General features: G+C 45.3%; 1 protein-coding gene across 1 annotated transcript; it reads right to left on the minus strand.

Moving 5' to 3' along the window:
• Window positions 1-1,348: 1,348 nt before the first annotated feature.
• Window positions 1,349-15,739, minus strand: LOC115145648 (zinc finger protein 662-like). Its single transcript, XM_029687170.2, has 3 exons — window positions 15,315-15,739; window positions 3,298-3,422; window positions 1,349-3,065 (listed from the first exon to the last, which is right to left on the minus strand). The coding sequence occupies exons 1-3, from the start codon at window positions 15,595-15,597 to the stop codon at window positions 1,755-1,757; spliced, it is 1,719 nt and encodes a 572-aa protein (XP_029543030.2). The 5' UTR covers window positions 15,598-15,739; the 3' UTR covers window positions 1,349-1,754.
• Between the last annotated feature and the right edge of the window lie 1,850 nt (window positions 15,740-17,589).

Consider the following 17,589-nt stretch of genomic DNA (forward strand, 5'->3'; position numbering starts at 1 on the left):
TGGTTAACAGTGTTGTTCCCCAGCCCAGAGTTGAGGACGCTGTCCCATCCACTGACCTCCACTATGTCGCCACTAACCTCCAGTTCTGGTCCGCTCAGTGATGCCGTTCCCTGGGCCCTTGGCTGCACCCGTCTGGGTCTGGAAATCCAAGATGGCCACCCAGATGGCAAGAATCGTGCAAGCAAACAGGCGGGCCACAAATAAACAAATAACAGCGCAGTACAACAGTGGTGTGCAGAACGACATCTTACAATGCAATGCATAACTCGTCGATCCTTGTCACAGAGTGGCTATTGCAGCACCGGGTTCCACTCCTATCAGCTAAAAACAAGAAGATGAGGCTCCAGTGGGCACGCGATCACCAACACTGGAGGAGGGGAAAACATTGCCTGGTCTGACTAATGCCAGTTCCTGTTAATCATGCTGATAGCAGAGTCAGGATTTTGCACAAGCAGTATGAGTCCATGGACCCATCCTTCCTGGTGTCAACGGTATAGGCTGGTAGCGGTGGTGTAATGCCGGCCAATCTGCAACAGCTGCGCGATGCCATCGCGTCAGCATGGACCAATATCCATGTGGAACGTTTCCAACTTGTAGAATCTGCGCCCCGAAGAATTCAGGCTATTCTGGAGGCAAAAGGGGGCCTGACCTGGTACTAGATGGGTGTACCTAATTAACTGTATGTCTCCCTTACCTTGCTCCTCCCATCTTTTGTCCACTCAGCAGATCAATACTCTCTGGTCAGTCTTCTATTGTTTCCTCTTTCACCAGTGCAGATCAGGCTTCCCATCCTCCATGTCTACTTCATGTGCCCTTGACCCAGGCACTGAACCCTAATTGCTCCTCAATTTGAAGCTACAGCAACAAGATGTCAATTTGTTTTTGCTGTTCTGCAAATTGCATTTTAGAGTTTTAAATTGTGTAGAAATGCAGTAAATAAGCTTAAATGTTATAGAAATTCCATGACCATGGTTCCCCAGACCCTCCTCACATCCATCCTCCTTCACTAGCAGCACCTCTGGACCCCTCCTGGAAGAGACAGGTGACACAGACATACACTCCCTCAGGTACGTACACACGCACAGATACGTTTCCACTACGTTTCAGTCCTATACTGTAGTTACATAATGACTTCATTGTTGTTAAACCCATCATGGTGGACATAAACATTGCTGTGGTTAAAAATAAGTAAGCTGTGATAAGTCAAAAGTCAGACCAACCTGACTAACTATTTTGACGTGTACAGTAGGTTTGTTAGTATTATTTAGTAAGTTATTTGCTTATAAGCACTGTTTTGTGTATGCAGAATATGATATGATGTATGTTAAAGGGAGTCTCAATGAAAGTGTTAGAATTTAAAAGTCCCATTTTGTGTTTATTAAACATAAACACGTTTGAAATACACCATATGAAAACCACGTCTCAACAAAAAATCTGCATGAATTTAATCAACTGCATACATTCTCATTAAAAGTGTCTTGGGGAAAAACCTAAAGTAGTTGAATGGAAGTAATGAAATAGGCATTTGTGAACATTATATAGCCTACACAGTACAAACACAATATATAACAGACTTTTTCGGCTTACATATCTACTATGTCTGGATGCAATATTCTACCCAGGAATATTCAACATTGAAATCTGTTACTCTTGTTATTCCAAATGGATGTCTGGATCTTTTCTGCTGATAATAATGAAAATGTATCTTTGTCTTTAATGCAGAGTTTGATCTAAATGTCTAATGAGTGGAATGGTTACTTTCTATGTTCTAGAGTGGAATGGTTTTTCTGCTGGTGTATCATGAGGTAGCTCCTCTCAGAGAACCTCTTTCCGCAGTCCGTACAGGCAAACGGCCTCTCTCCCGTGTGGACCTTCAGGTGCATCTTCAGGTTGCCAGCCTGGGCGAAGCGCATGTGACATTGGGTACAGCTATAGGGTTTCTCCCCCGTGTGGACCCTCTGGTGCCTCTTCAAGTCACCAGCCTGGGCGAAGCGCATGTGACACTGGGTACAGCTGAATGGTTTCACCCCTGTGTGGACCCTCTGGTGCCTCTTAAGGCTGGACGAGTGGGAGAAGCGCATATGACACTGGGTACAGCTGAAGGGTTTCACCCCTGTGTGGACCCTCTGGTGGATCTCCAACTTCTGGAGGCAGCTGAACCCTTTGTTACAGAACATGCAGAGGAACCGTTTCTCATTACTATGGTCTGATGTTGCTCCCCCTGCCTGAGCCTTGGTCCTTTGGTCCTTCGAGTTCAATACCTGATTGAAAAGGATGTTGCCGTGTGAATCGGAAGGCCCCATTGTCGTGGACACTGGGTCGCGATCCCTGAACGCGTGTAAAGGGGAGTGGGTGGCGACATTTTGATTTGTCCCTAAGCTTCCACTGTAATCTAACAAATCTCTGCCCTGTGAGTGTCTGTCTCCTAGATCACTATCTGCATTCCATGTGGGAGGAGCATCGCCCTCCACTTTCACAGTCACCTCATCTACCACTATAACCTCCTCTTTCTTATCTAGGCACCCTTCAGAGTATACGCTACTACTGTACCGGTTCCAGTCCCCTCTAGACAGATCATTATGTGTCTCTAAACCCAAGGGCATGTTGCCAGGGTCCACCTCTGTATTGTAAGAACAAGACGGATCATTGCCAGTCTCTAATGCGTCACCTGCATCTCGATGGGAATGAACTGTCCTTGGGCTCAGGTTACTGTAAAGTAAATACTCTGAGCCAGGAGCAGGAGGACAGCCAAGTGGCCCCAGCCCCAGTCTCTCTGGGTCTGACCTGTGGTCAGATCCTGTGTGTAAAAGCCTTTGTGTTACAATTAAAGTCTCTGTGTCGGTCTCTGACTTGAGGACAGCGTTTAGCGTTCCACTGTCCTTTGTGATGTTGGCTTTGGTGTTGGGCTGGGGCGAGGAGGTGAGGTACTTTGTGGCTAAAGGGGATGCCACTCCAGCCGCTGCTTCAGTCTGGATGTTTCTGTTTTTTTGTGGGTCGTCTTCTTCAGTCCTCTCCTGCTTGACCAGAGACGATCCTCCAGGACCCGCAGCCTCTACATCTACAGACTGACATAAGAAGAGAGGAGGTTATTATCGGTACATGAGTTGAATTGGATAAAAACGTCATAGGGAAGTCTAACAAGCTATAAATTAGGATGTACATGTTAGCAAGTTTATTATTATTATTTTTTTTTTTAAACCTTTATTTATAAGCAAGTCAGTTAAGAATACATTCTTATTTACAATGATGGCCTATTTGATGTACTGTAATTTTTTAATGTTACAGTATTACACTAACCTCTATCACCATAATGTGCTGGGATGAGGTTCCACTCTCCTCATCAACAGTGATTGGTTGGTCATCTCTCCATGTATTGTCTCTTGCTGGCTTCACAAAGCTCTTGTGGCCTCCAGAGAGATGTCCTTCACCAGAGAGAGCGATTGGTGGAAAAGAGGTGGTTAGGTTAGCTACTGTCAATGCTCAACGTCATATAGTTTTGTCACCATTGACAGTTTTGACAGTGTTTTGTGTATGTGTCCGAATTCCCATACTTGCATCCTAATAAGTATGCAAAAACAAAGTGTAATAGTATGCGACATTTCAAAAATCTAGTATACTTTAAATACTAATTTCGCCTTTGACAACAGCTGATCAATTAGATAAGGGGATGAGCTCCCGAAATCAACGAATAGCGTGGAAAAACTCAATCGCGCATGACGCATTCTCAGTATGCGAAAATAGAATGCATGTGAATTTTCGATGATCGATTATGGTTTAAATGCCAGGATGTTATACTCATCTCAGCTCTTTATCTAGTAGAATTAGATGCACACTTTCCCACAATGCATTGGAAGAGGTAAGCTGCGAGTGATTTGCCCTATTTCTCTTTGAGTAGCCAAACAACAAGTAGGCTACTTAATTGGGAAGATGTAGATTTTGTTCTCAAAATAATTGAGTATTGAATCGTAGGCACTACATTGTTGAAAACAGACGTTGTTTTTTTTTCACCCAAAGAGGATTTCTGTTTTCTAATTGAAAAGTGCTAATTGTTTTCTTGGCCTTCGTCAGAGCTTTTAAACTAAATACTACACCATATTTTGATATCTGAACGTGTCCGCACAGGGGATTCGGGATGTGGCTGCGTTATTGATGTCATGTTAACCAGGCCTTTTGATTTTAACATATGGATTGTTTTAGTTTTGCAGGCTAGGCTACCTATTTAACGATGTAATGTAGGGATGAACCCTTACCGTTGATTCTGATCTCGTTCCCAATGATCAGTGCTTTAGTTTTATGTTGCTGTCCAGGGGTTCTGAATTTGCGATGCACCCGACTGTCCACGTTTTTCTGTGCAATAAAGCCTTTTTATTTGAACATTTGATTTGTGTACTGGGTTATTTGATTTAATTTATATACAGTGCATTCGGGAAATATTCAGACCCCTCAACCTTTTCCACATTTTGTTACGTTAGTCTTATTCTAATTTTTTTTTTTTTTTTAAATGTTGCCCTCAATCTACACACAATACCCCACAATGCCAAAGCGAAAACAGTATTACAAATTTAAAAAACTCCCAAAGGTGCTTCAACAAAGTACTGAGTAAAGGGTCTGAATACTTATGTAAATGTGATATTTCAGTTTTTTATTTTTAATAGATTTTCAAAACAATACCTGTTTTTGCTTTGTCATTGTTGTGTGTCGATTGATAAGGGGAAACAAACCCCAATTTAATCCATTTTAGAATAAGGCAGTAACTGTGGGGTCTGAATACTTTCCAAATGCACTGTATGTTACAGCAATTTTGTTTCACTAATACATATGACGTTTTAAATAGGATAGATGGGCTATGGCAGGGTTAAGCAACCCTGTCCTTGAAGTGCTGTAGGTACTGACTGATATGTTACGTTTCGTATGGTATGTATTCATTTGTGGATGTCGTTTTGTTGCTAACCTTACTTTGCTACCTGACAACTTTATGGTTTTTAACTTTTTAATTACAGTTTATTTTTAGTTTTTCCCTCACTCAACTTTTTTCATACAACTTTTCACTCCGGACGCTTTATCTGGACATGGTTCGTCAGGACCTCCACCAGCCGAAGCTAAAAGTAGTAACATTAATAACATGATGCCTTCTAATTGCAGTCGCTGTTCTCATAATATACAGGAGAACGATCGCCTTACGGCGAGGATGGATGTGCTGCAAGCAATCGTTAGACAAGGGTAATTTCAGTGTAGAAAATGATGAAACAGCGTCTGTGCCCCCAGTAAATACAGATCGTAGTATAAATCTTCTCGCACAGTCCCCGCAGCCGGACAATTTTCTCATGGCTTCTGGAAGGAAATGCTGTAGGAATGCTCAACCGGTGTCGCTCATTCAGCCGGCAGAAACTTTCAACCGGTTCTCCCCATTAATTAATCAGCGAGTCTGAGTCAGAGGCCAAGCCTTCTCTGGTCTCTACTCCTCCCGTTACGGGATCTGAGACGCCGAAGGCTCCCACGATTAGCTCTGACAAATTGAAAACCCTAGTCATTGGCGACTCCATTACCCGCAGTGTTAGACGTAAAAGGAATCATCCAGCGATCATACACTGTTTACCAGGGGGCAGGGCTACCTACGTTAAAACTAATCTGAAGATGGTGCTGGCTAAAGCTAAAACTGGCAAGAGTATAGGGATATTGTTATTTACTTCGGAACCAACAATGTTAGGATGAAACAGTCAGAGCTTCAGCGTGTAAATCAGCTAGAAAGATGTGTCGGCATCGAGTAATTGTCCCAGTTAGGGGGAGTGATGAGCTCTACAGCAGTCTCACAAAACAATCGCTGGTTGAAAACTGTTTTCTGCCCCTACCAAAAGATCTAATTATCTACAAATTCTACCTCTTTCTGGGACTTACCCACAAACAGGACCACGCCTGTCCTGTTGAGGAGTGGCGGACTCCATCCTAGCTGGAGGGGTGCTCTCATCTTATCTACAAACATAGACAGGGCTCTAACTCCCCTAGCTCTACAATGAGATAGGGTATAGGCCAGGTAGCAGGCTGTTGGCCAGCCTGCCAGCTTAGTGGAGTCTGCCAGTTTAGTGGAGTCTGCCACTAGTACAGTCAGTGTACTCAGTTCAGCTATCCCCATTGAGACCGTGTCTGTGCTTCGACCTAGGTTGGGCAAAATTAAACATGGCGGTGTTCGCTTTAGCAATCTCACTGGAATAAAAACCTCCTCCATTCCTGTCATTATTGAAAGAGATTGTGATACCTCATCTCAAAATACAGCTACGTAATGTTAGATCCCTCACTTCCAAGGCAGTTATAGTCAATTAATGAATGAATCACTGATCATAATCTTGATGTGACTGGCCTGACTGAAACATGGTTTAAGCCTGATACATTGACTGTGTTAAATGAGGCCTCACCTCGTGGCTACACTAGTGACTATATCCCCAGCGCGTCCCGCAAAGGCGGAGGTGTTGCTAACATTTACAATAGCAAATTTCAATTCACAAAAAAATAAACTACGTTTTCGTCTTTTGAGCTTCTAGTCATGAAATTTATGCAGCCTACTGAATCACTTTTTATATAGCTACTGTTTTACAGGCCTCCTGGGCCATATACAGCGTTCCTCACCGAGTTCCCTGAATTCCTATCGGACCTTGTAATAATGGCAGATAATATTCACATTTTTGGTGACTTTAATATTCACATGTAAAAGTCCACAAACCCACTCCAAAAGGCTTTCGGAGCCATCAACGACTCTTGGTTTTGTCCAACATGTCTCCGGACCTATTCACTGCCAAAGTCATACTCTGGACCTAGTTATGTCCCGTGTAACAAATGTTGTGGATTTTAATGTTTTTCCTCATAATCCTGGACTATCGGACCACCATTTTATTACGTTTGCAATCGCAACAAATAATCTGCTCAGACCCCAACCAAGGATCATCAAAAGTTATGCTATAAATTCTCGGACAACCCAAAGCTTCCAAGATGCCTTTCCAGACTCCCTCCGCCTACCCAAGGACGTCAGAGGACAAAAATCAGTTAACCACCTAAGTGAGGAACTCATTTTAACCTTGTGCGATACCCTAGATGCAGTCGCACCCCTAAAAACCAAAAACATTTCTCATAAGAAACTATACAACAATAGTTGTATTTATTTCTGTAGGATCAGAGATCAGTGGTAGGAGATCCGGGTTGGAGCGAGCGGTCGCATCTGCACTCGGTCCGCAGGTAGTATTACATTTCATTACATTTCATTATAGTACAACGGTTTGATTTGTCTAATCTTATCAATTTCTTCTTAGCTAGCTACACAGCCGTCTTTGTATCATAGATAATTGCGTAATTATCGTATTTCGTCGTCCTAACGCAGTCTACACTGCCCTGCAGCTAGCCAGCTAGCTAACGTCCACCGTTAGCTAGTCCACCGTCTACCGATTAGCAGCACAACTATTACACTCAACTGAACGACTTGATTAGTGTAGTGTTAGCTAGCTACATAGTTGTCTTTGCTGTCTTCGTACCCAAGATAATTGTGTAGTTTAGAGTGTGTAGTTTTATGTCGTCCTTAACATAGGAGACTCTGCTAGCTAGCCAACAGCTAGCCAACGTCTACCGAACAGAACTTCTGCACTCAACAATCCGGTCGCATTTCGCTTCGCTCCACAGGTAGTATCACATTTTTCATTTCATTTCATTACAGTACAACGGCTTGATTTGTTTGATCGTAGCTAGCTACATAGCTAGCTACACAGCCGTCTTTGTATCAAAGATAATTGTGTAGTCTAGAGCGATTTCCTAGGTTAGTTAGCCAGCTATTGTCGTTCTTTTAACGCAACGTAACGTAATCAACACTGCTAGCTAGCCAGCTAGCCCCGAATAGCAGCACAGTAGAAACTATTACACTCAACGGAACGACTTGATTAGTGTAGTGTCAACAACGCAGCCAATGCCAACTAGCCTACTTAGTCAACAACGCAGCCTCTGCCAGCTAGCCTACTTCAGCAGTACTGTATCATTTTAATCATTTTAGTCAATAAGATTCTTGCTACGTAAGCTTAACTCTCTGAACACTCGTGACGTGTAGTCCACTTGTCATTCGAATCTCCTTTGCATTAGCGTAGCCTCTTGTGTAGCCTGTCAACTATGTGTCTGTCTATCCCTGTTCTCTCCTCTCTGCACAGACCATACAAACGCTCCACACCGCGTGGCCGCGGCCACCTAATCTGGTGGTCCCAGCGCGCACGACCCACGTGGAGTTCCAGGTCTCCGGTAGCCTCTGGAACTGCCGATCTGCGGCCAACAAGGCAGAGTTCATCTCCGCCTATGTCTCCCTCCAGTCCCTCGACTTCTTGGCACTGACGGAAAGATGGATCACCACAGACAACACTGCTACTCCTACTGCTCTCTCTTCGTCTGCCCACGTGTTCTCGCACACCCGAGAGCTTCTGGTCAGCGGGGTGGTGGCACCGGGATCCTCATCTCTCCCAAGTGGTCATTCTCTCTTTCTCCCTTACCCATCTGTCTATCGCCTCCTTTGAATTCCATGCTGTCACAGTTACCAGCCCTTTCAAGCTTAACATCCTTATCATTTATCGCCCTCCAGGTTCCTCGGAGAGTTCATCAATGAGCTTGATGCCTTGATAAGCTCCTTTCCTGAGGACGGCTCACCTCTCACAGTTCTGGGCGACTTTAACCTCCCCACGCCTACCTTTGACTCATTCCTCTCTGCCTCCTTCTTTCCACTCCTCTCCTCTTTTGACCTCACCCTCTCACCTTCCCCCTACTCACAAGGCAGGAAATACGCTCGACCTCATCTTTACTAGATGCTGTTCTTCCACTAACCTCGTTGCAACTCCCCTCCAAGTCTCCGACCACTACCTTGTATCCTTTTCCCTCTCGCTCTCATCCAACACTTCCCACACTGCCCCTACTCGGATGGTATCGCGCCGTCCCAACCTTCGCTCTCTCTCCCCCGCTACTCTCTCCTCTTCCATCCTATCATCTCTTCCCTCTGCTCAAACCTTCTCCAACCTATCTCCTGATTCTGCCTCCTCAACCCTCCTCTCCTCCCTTTCTGCATCCTTTGACTCTCTATGTCCCCTATCCTCCAGGCCGGCTCGGTCCTCCCCTCCCGCTCCGTGGCTCGGCGACTCATTGCGAGCTCACAGAACAGGAGCTCCGGGCAGCCGAGCGGAAATGGAGGAAAACTTCGCCTCCCTGCGGACCTGACATCCTTTCACTCCCTCCTCTCTACATTTTCCTCTTCTCTCTCTGCTGCTAAAGCCACTTTCTACCACTCTAAATTCCAAGCATCTGCCTCTAACCCTAGGAAGCTCTTTGCAACCTTCTCCTCCCTCCTGAATCCTCCTCCCCCTCCCCCTCCTCCCTCTCTGCAGATGACTTCGTCAACCATTTTGAAAAGAAGGTCGACGACATCCGATCCTCGTTTGCTAAGTCAAACGACACCGCTGGTTCTGCTCACACTGCCCTACCCTGTGCTCTGACCTCTTTCTCCCCTCTCTCTCCAGATGAAATCTCGCGTCTTGTGACGGCCGGCCGCCCTACAACCTGCCCGCTTGACCCTATCCCCTCCTCTCTTCTCCAGACCATTTCCGGAGACCTCCTCCCTTACCTCACCTCGCTCATCAACTCATCCCTGACCGCTGGCTACGTCCCTTCCGTCTTCAAGAGAGCGAGAGTTGCACCCCTTCTGAAAAAACCTACACTCGATCCCTCCGATGTCAACAACTACAGACCAGTATCCCTTCTTTCTTTTCTCTCCAAAACTCTTGAACGTGCCGCCCTTGGCCAGCTCTCCCGCTATCTCTCTCAGAATGACCTTCTTGATCCAAATCAGTCAGGTTTCAAGACTAGTCATTCAACTGAGACTGCTCTTCTCTGTATCACGGAGGCGCTCCGCACTGCTAAAGCTAACTCTCTCTCCTCTGCTCTCATCCTTCTAGACCTATCGGCTGCCTTCGATACTGTGAACCATCAGATCCTCCTCTCCACCCTCTCCGAGTTGGGCATCTCCGGCGCGGCCCACGCTTGGATTGCGTCCCTACCTGACAGGTCGCTCCTACCAGGTGGCGTGGCGAGAATCCGTCTCCACACCACGTGCTCTCACCACTGGTGTCCCCAGGGCTCTGTTCTAGGCCCTCTCCTATTCTCGCTATACACCAAGTCACTTGGCTCTGTCATAACCTCACATGGTCTCTCCTATCATTGCTATGCAGACGACACACAATTAATCTTCTCCTTTCCCCCTTCTGATGACCAGGTGGCGAATCGCATCTCTGCATGTCTGGCAGACATATCCGTGTGGATGACGGATCACCACCTCAAGCTGAACCTCGGCAAGACGGAGCTGCTCTTCCTCCCGGGAAGGACTGCCCGTTCCATGATCTCGCCATCACGGTTGACAACTCCATTGTGTCCTCCTCCCAGAGCGCTAAGAACCTTGGCGTGATCCTGGACAACACCCTGTCGTTCTCAACTAACATCAAGGCGGTGGCCCGTTCCTGTAGGTTCATGCTCTACAACATCCGCAGAGTACGACCCTGCCTCACACAGGAAGCGGCGCAGGTCCTAATCCAGGCACTTGTCATCTCCCGTCTGGATTACTGCAACTCGCTGTTGGCTGGGCTCCCTGCCTGTGCCATTAAACCCCTACAACTCATCCAGAACGCCGCAGCCCGTCTGGTGTTCAACCTTCCCAAGTTCTCTCACGTCACCCCGCTCTTCCGCTCCCTCCACTGGCTTCCAGTTGAAGCTCGCATCCGCTACAAGACCATGGTGCTTGCCTACGGAGCTGTGAGGGGAACGGCACCTCAGTACCTCCAGGCTCTGATCAGGCCCTACACCCAAACAAGGGCACTGCGTTCATCCACCTCTGGCCTGCTCGCCTCCCTACCACTGAGGAAGTACAGTTCCCGCTCAGCCCAGTCAAAACTGTTCGCTGCTCTGGCCCCCCAATGGTGGAACAAACTCCCTCACGACGCCAGGACAGCGGAGTCAATCACCACCTTCCGGAGACACCTGAAACCCCACCTCTTTAAGGAATACCTAGGATAGGATAAAGTAATCCCTCTCACCCCCCCCTCCCCCTGAAAAGATTTAGATGCACTACTGTTCCACTGGAGGTCATAAGGTGAATGCACCAATTTGTAAGTCGCTCTGGATAAGAGCGTCTGCTAAATGACTTAAATGTAAATGTAAATGTAAATGTATACAGAATATACCTGAGCTCTGAAGCAAACTTCCAGAAAATTGGAAAGGAAATGGCGCTATACCAAACTGGAAGTCTTCAGACTAGATTGGAAAGACAGTACCGTGCAGTATCGAAGAGCCCTCACTGCTGCTCGATCATCCTATTTCCCAACTTAATTGAGGAAAATAAGAACAATCCAAAAAACATTTGATACTGTCGCATAGCTAACTGAAAAGCAGCATTCCCCAAGAGAGAATGGCTTTCACTTCAGTAGTGATACATTTTATGAACTTCTTTGAGGAAAAGATCATGATCATTAGAAAGCAAATTATCGACTCCTCTTTACATCTGCGTATTCCTCCAAAGTCTGCACAACTCTGCCAGGACCTAGGATCAAGGGAGTCACTCAAGTGTTTTAGTACTATATCTCTTGACACATTGATGAAAATAATCATGGCTTCTAAACCTTCAAGCTGCATACTGGACCCTATTCCAACTAAACTACTGAAAGAGCTGCTTCCTGTGCTTGGCCCTCCTATGTTGAACGTAATAAATGGCTCTCTATCCACCGGATGTGTACCAAACTCGCTAAAAGTGACAGGAATAAAGCCTCTCCTGAAAAAGCCAAACCTTGACCCAGAAAATATTTTAAAAACTCATCAGCCTATATCAAATCTCCCATTCCTCTCAACAATTTTAGAAAAAGCTGTTGCGCAGAAACTCACTGCCTTCCTGAAGACAATGTATACGAAGCGCTTCAGTCTGGTTTTAGACCCTATCATAGCACTGAGACTGCACTTGTGAAGGTGGTAAATCTTTTAATGGCGTCAGACCGAGGCTCTGCATCTGTCCTCGTGCTCCTAGACCTTAGTGCTGCTTTTGATACCATCGATCACCACATTCTTTTGGAGAGATTGGAAACTCAAATTGGTCAACACTGACAAGTTCTGGCCTGGTTTAGATCCTATTTGTCGGAAAGATATCAGTTTGTCTCTGTGGATGGTTTGTCCTCTGACAAATCAACTGTAAATTGCAGTGTTCCTCAAGGCTCTGTTTTAGGACCACTATTGTTTTCACTATATATTCTACCTCTTGGTGATGTCGTTAGGAAATATAATGTTAACTTTCACTGCTATGCAGATGACACACAGCTGTACATTTCGATGAAACATGGTGAAGCCCCAAAATTGCCCTCCCTGGAAGCCTGTGTTTCAGACATAAGGAAGTGGATGGAGGCAAATGTTCTACTTTTAAACTCGGACAAAACAGAGATGCTTGTTCTAGGTCCCAAGAAACAAAGATCTTCTGTCGAATCTGACAATTAATCTTGATGGTTGTACAGTCGTCTCAAATAAAACTGAAGGACCTCGGGGTTACTCTGGACCCTGATCTCTCTTTTGACGAACATATCAAGACTGTTTCAAGGAAAGCTTTTTTCCATCTACGTAACATTTGAAAAATCTGAAACTTTCTTTCCAAAAATAAGGCAGAAAAATTCATCCATGTTTTTGTCACTTCTAGGTTAGACTACTGCTCTACTTTCTGGCTACCCGGGTAAAGCACTAAATAAACTTCAGTTAGTGCTAAACACGACTTAGTGCTAAACACGACTGCTAGAATCTTTACTATTGATCCTATTACTCCAGTGCTAGCCTCTCTACACTGGCTTCCTGTTAAGGCAAGGGCTGATTTCAAGGTTTTACTGCTAACCTACAAAGCATTACATGGGCTTGCTCCTACCTATCTTTCCGGTTTGGTTCTGCCGTACATACCTACGGTCACAAGACACAGGCTTCCTTACTGTCCCTAGAAAAGCATGGGAGCAAACAGCTGGAGGCAGGGATTTCTCCTGTAGAGTTCAATTTTTATGGAATGGTCTGCCAATCCATGTGAGAGACACAGATTCGGTCTCAACCTTTAAGTCTTTGTTGAAGACTCATCTCTTCAGTAGGTCCTATGATTGACTGTAGTCTGGGCCAGGAGTGTGAAGGTGAACAGAAAGGCACTGGAGCAACGAACTGCCCTTGCTGTCTCTGCCTGGCCAGTTCCCCTCTCTCCACTGGGGTTCTCTGCCTCTAACCCTATTACAGGGGCTGAGTCACTGGCTTACTGGTGCTCTTCCATGCCGTCCCTAGGAGGGGTGCGTCACTTGAATAGGGTTGAGTCTCTGACGTGATCTTCCTGTCCGGGTTGGTGCCCCCGTTGAGATGTGCTGTGGCGGAGATCTTTGTGGGCTATACTCGGCCTTGTCTCAGGATGGTAAGTTGGTGGTTTGAATATATCCCCCTAGTGGTGTGGGCGCTATGCTTTGGTAAAGTGGGTGGGGTTATATCCTGCCTGTTTGGCCCTGTCCGGGGGTATCGTCGGACAGGGCCACAGTGTCTCCCGACCCCTCCGGTCTCAGCCTCCAGTATTTATGCTGCAGTAGTTTATGTCGGGGGGCTAGGGTCAGTCTGTCATATCTGGAGTATTTCTCCTGTCTTATCCGGTGTCCTGTGTGAATTTAAGTATTCTCTCTCTCGCTCTCTCTCGTAGGACCTGAGCCCTAGGACCATACCTCAGGACTACCTGGCCTGATGACTCCTTGCTGTCCCCAGTCCACCTGGCCGTGCTACTGCTCCAGTTTCAACTGTTTTGCCTGCGGCTATGGAACCCTGACCTGTTCACCGGATGTGCTACTTGTCCCAGACTTGCTGTTTTCAACTCTAGAGACCGGAGGAGCGGTAGAGATACTCTGAATGATTGGCTATGAAAAGCCAACTGACATTTACTCCTGAGGTGCTGACCTGTTGCACCCTCGACAACCACTGTGATTGTTATTATTTGACCCTGCGGGTCATCTATGAACATTTGAACATCTTGGCCATGTTCTGTTATAATCTCACCCACCCCTCATAGCCTGGTTCCTCTCTAGGTTTCTTCCTAGGTTCTGGCCTTTCTAGGGAGTTTTTCCTTGCCATTGTCCTTCCACACCTGCATGGCTTGCTGTTTGGGTTTTTAGGCTGGGTTTCTGTACAGCACATTGTGACATCAGCTGATGTAAGGGCTTTATAAATACATTTGATTTGAATCACCCATTTCGTATGCTATGTTACGAATTTGCAGAACTTACAATATGTTATGAATTTGCAAAACATATATGCTACGAATGCTAGCTGGCTAACATTAGCTAGGCTAGGGGTTAGGGATAAGAGTTAGGTCAAAGTGTTAAGGTTAGGGGAAGGGTTAGCTAACATGCTATGTAGTTGCAAAGCACCTAAAAAGAAGTAAGTAGTTAAAGTTGCCAATTAGCTAAAAATGCTAAAGTTGTCCGTAATGAGATTCAAACTCGCAACCTTCGGGTTGCTAGATGTTCGAGTTATCCGACTAAATGTTTTGCCTTAAGTAACCATCTGCCTTATGTAACCATACCAAACATAACCTATCATACTAATTTGGTCTCCCGGATTTACCTTTTACTATGTTACATCTAGTCTATGAGACCAGGCTGACCCCTGGGCTAGTGTAGGTCGAATGTGACAAGTTAAATAGAATAGGCCTACTTAGGCTGGTTATAGTTAACTTGTCGGGGGGCTAGGAAAGAGAAATTAATCATTATCAAGTTGGTTAATGTAATGTCTGCTGAATTTGTAAAATTCCGGCACTCAGTCCTGCCCCACCTACTCAGCCAGTCAGGAGTAGCTACTGCGTTGCGGCCGTTGCATACTGCATACTTTTTTACTAATGGTACTTGCTAAATAGTATGCGACGATGAGTACACAGTATGCAGTTTAAGTATGGGTATTCGGACACAACCACTGTCTAGAATTGGCACGGATGTAAGGTAACACTTCGCAAAACATATACTATTTATAGATTGATTATGTTCCATGCATCTTATTTTCATTGAGTAAATAAATGCAGTAAAAAATAAAATAAAAATGGTTAGAATATGATATTGTGTCTTTGTGCAAGATTGCTAAGTAATCAGGGGAATTATTGCATACTATTCCAAAACTGTCAAAGACCCAATTCTGGTTAACTATGTGGTTAATAACGCATCTAAAGTCACACATGCGCAGAGGGGAACGGGGCAACAGGCCCAGAAGCCTCGTCCTACAAAATGTACCTCTTGCCATCCCTCTGTATTGGTCAAGGATCTTGACACTACTGGGACGACTGGCGAGAACGCGCTCTCGCATTGTCCTCTCTGCGCGCTCCCGTGATACCTTCATTTCCAGTAGCTGTAGTTTCCTCCGCAATCCCCGGTTTTCTTTCTGGCTTTGAGTTATTTCCAATCGAAACACTGCATAGTCGTCGTCTACGAGTTTACAGATCTCTGCCACGGCATCATTCGCTAGCACCTCCATAACGGAGGCTATTTGAGTGTGAAAAACCACACAGTTCGCCATTGTTAGTAGCTAGTTAGCGTTACCTAGATAACATCTATCAATATTTTGAGTTCTAGGGTTAATACATGTCTAAATAACATCAAAAACGCTTAACGTGGAAATTGATCTTGGTCGTTCTTGATTCCGTTGACTTCTTCTTTGGTAGATTGGCGGTCTTAAACGTCTAAAGGGCATGCCGCCACCTACTGTGCTGGAGTGCGTGGTCAATCACGATTCTCAAAGCTCTACTTTGATAGAAAAGAAAACCCATAAAACTAAATCCTCATACTACTAAGAAAAAAACATAGCCATATTAACTTCCAACAGACCATCCCCCAAATCCCTTCCAACCTTAATGACCCAACACTTGAATATCACCCTATCCTCAACATACCTGTAACAATACAACACATGCACTCCAGACGCAAAGCATTATGCTTACCGAACACAAACTCTAACTTCCTAATCTGACCTTTGAATCTTGGTCCACCGACCTTTCTTTAGAGGGCATATAAATCCTGGCCCTTGGGCTCAGAGTCCCACCTCTTCTGCCACACATCTATCAAAGTGGCTCTGATCTTACATTTGGCCTCACCTCTACCCAGTGGTAGAGTTCATCGGTTTGTCTTCTACATACAGTATTTTGAAAATCTAATTCAGGAATGTATACGCCTGTTCCTGTGCGACCACTATCTGAGTTGTTTACTTCTTCTTCATGTGATTTTCCAGCAGACTGGACGCTTTGATGCGTATTGCTGCTGTTCACAGGTCGGAGTGTGAATTTTACATTTTGGTCCCCAAAAAAAAGAGAAAAGGGGAAACATTTAAATTGCACCACTATCTAACCCTGCACCTATATTCTATCCCCCAAAACCCACCACCCCATCCCACTACTTTGGCCCGAAGAGATCCTACATCAGGCCGCCATCAGGCCACCGGTCAAAACTCCCTGTAGGTCTTCTGTACTAAAATTGCTCATACCCAAATATTTCTCTGCTGCTGCAACTACCACATCTATCTTTGATTCATGTGATTTCCGCTCCATCAGTGCAGTGCAGTTGATCACCATGGCTATACACGCAAGAAATCCAACCTTTCTAAAAATGTATCCTCTCTGGATCTCTTTCATTTGCTCAAGATATTGTCTAACTTGTTGGGAAAGTGGTCAAAGTAGCTGATTTGTGTCAAAAGTTGAACGTTTGGAAGTCATGTCACAACGGGCCCTTTAGAATGCTGAGGAAATCCGATGAAAGTAGATGGACAAAAAACTTAATAGTGCAACGAAACCGGCAGGGAGCAGGTCTCGAACCCTCGACCTTCGAGCCTGAGGTCCGGCGCGCTATCGACCGTGCCGCAAAAGCATTATCGCGCGGCAGAGTCGATTTCCGCGCTTACAAACCCAGGGTCGTTACAATATTTTATAAAGTATGAAGTATATCAAACACTTGTCATAAGTATATGACAACTGTAATAATAGAGAACAGAAGACAATGAGGCACTGAAGTACATAAAAAATATATTTCACAACGTATTTGGACAACAGAGGGATGTTCATGAAGTCCTCTCTGGGCTGGAGTAGGATCAGTGTGTAGAGGGACTCTCTGCCTGGAACGGGGAACCCCTTTCCCTCAGAGCACCTCTGACCCCGGCGTGGACACACATTAACTGAGCATAGCATAATGTACATGTGAAATTCATTATTTGAAATGCAAATGTAGAACGTTCCTTTTATTTAGACTTTTTTTTAATGCTAATGAAGACAGAACTAATGCAAGCAGTGAAATGTGATACCAATGTTTTGGTCAATATTCATACCTGGGAGATGTCTGAAGTGAAAATGCAATACACTGGGTTGTGATAGCTTCAGTATCTCTGCAGCACATCTGAATGGAAGCAAGTTTGTGGTTGTGAAATGAACACTCTGTGGTCGCAGCTTGTATCAACTGTGCGTACCCTCTCTCGTACAACAACGTCAAGATGGGCTTGGACAGCAGATCCTTGTGGAAGGAGTGT

This window comes from Oncorhynchus nerka, linkage group LG18 (genome assembly GCF_034236695.1).
Source record: "Oncorhynchus nerka isolate Pitt River linkage group LG18, Oner_Uvic_2.0, whole genome shotgun sequence".
NCBI classification, from domain to species: Eukaryota; Metazoa; Chordata; class Actinopteri; order Salmoniformes; family Salmonidae; genus Oncorhynchus; species Oncorhynchus nerka.

Coding starts and splice junctions, on each gene's coding strand:
- LOC115145648 (XM_029687170.2), bottom strand. CDS start 15,597: ATGGCGAACTGTGTGGTTTTTCACACTCAAATAGCCTCCGTTATGGAG. Junction 3,423..15,314: donor ATACAGAGGGATGGCAAGAG/GTACATTTTGTA, acceptor TCTCTGGTGAAG/GACATCTCTCTGGAGGCCAC. Junction 3,066..3,297: donor AGCACATTATGGTGATAGAG/GTTAGTGTAATA, acceptor TTCTTATGTCAG/TCTGTAGATGTAGAGGCTGC.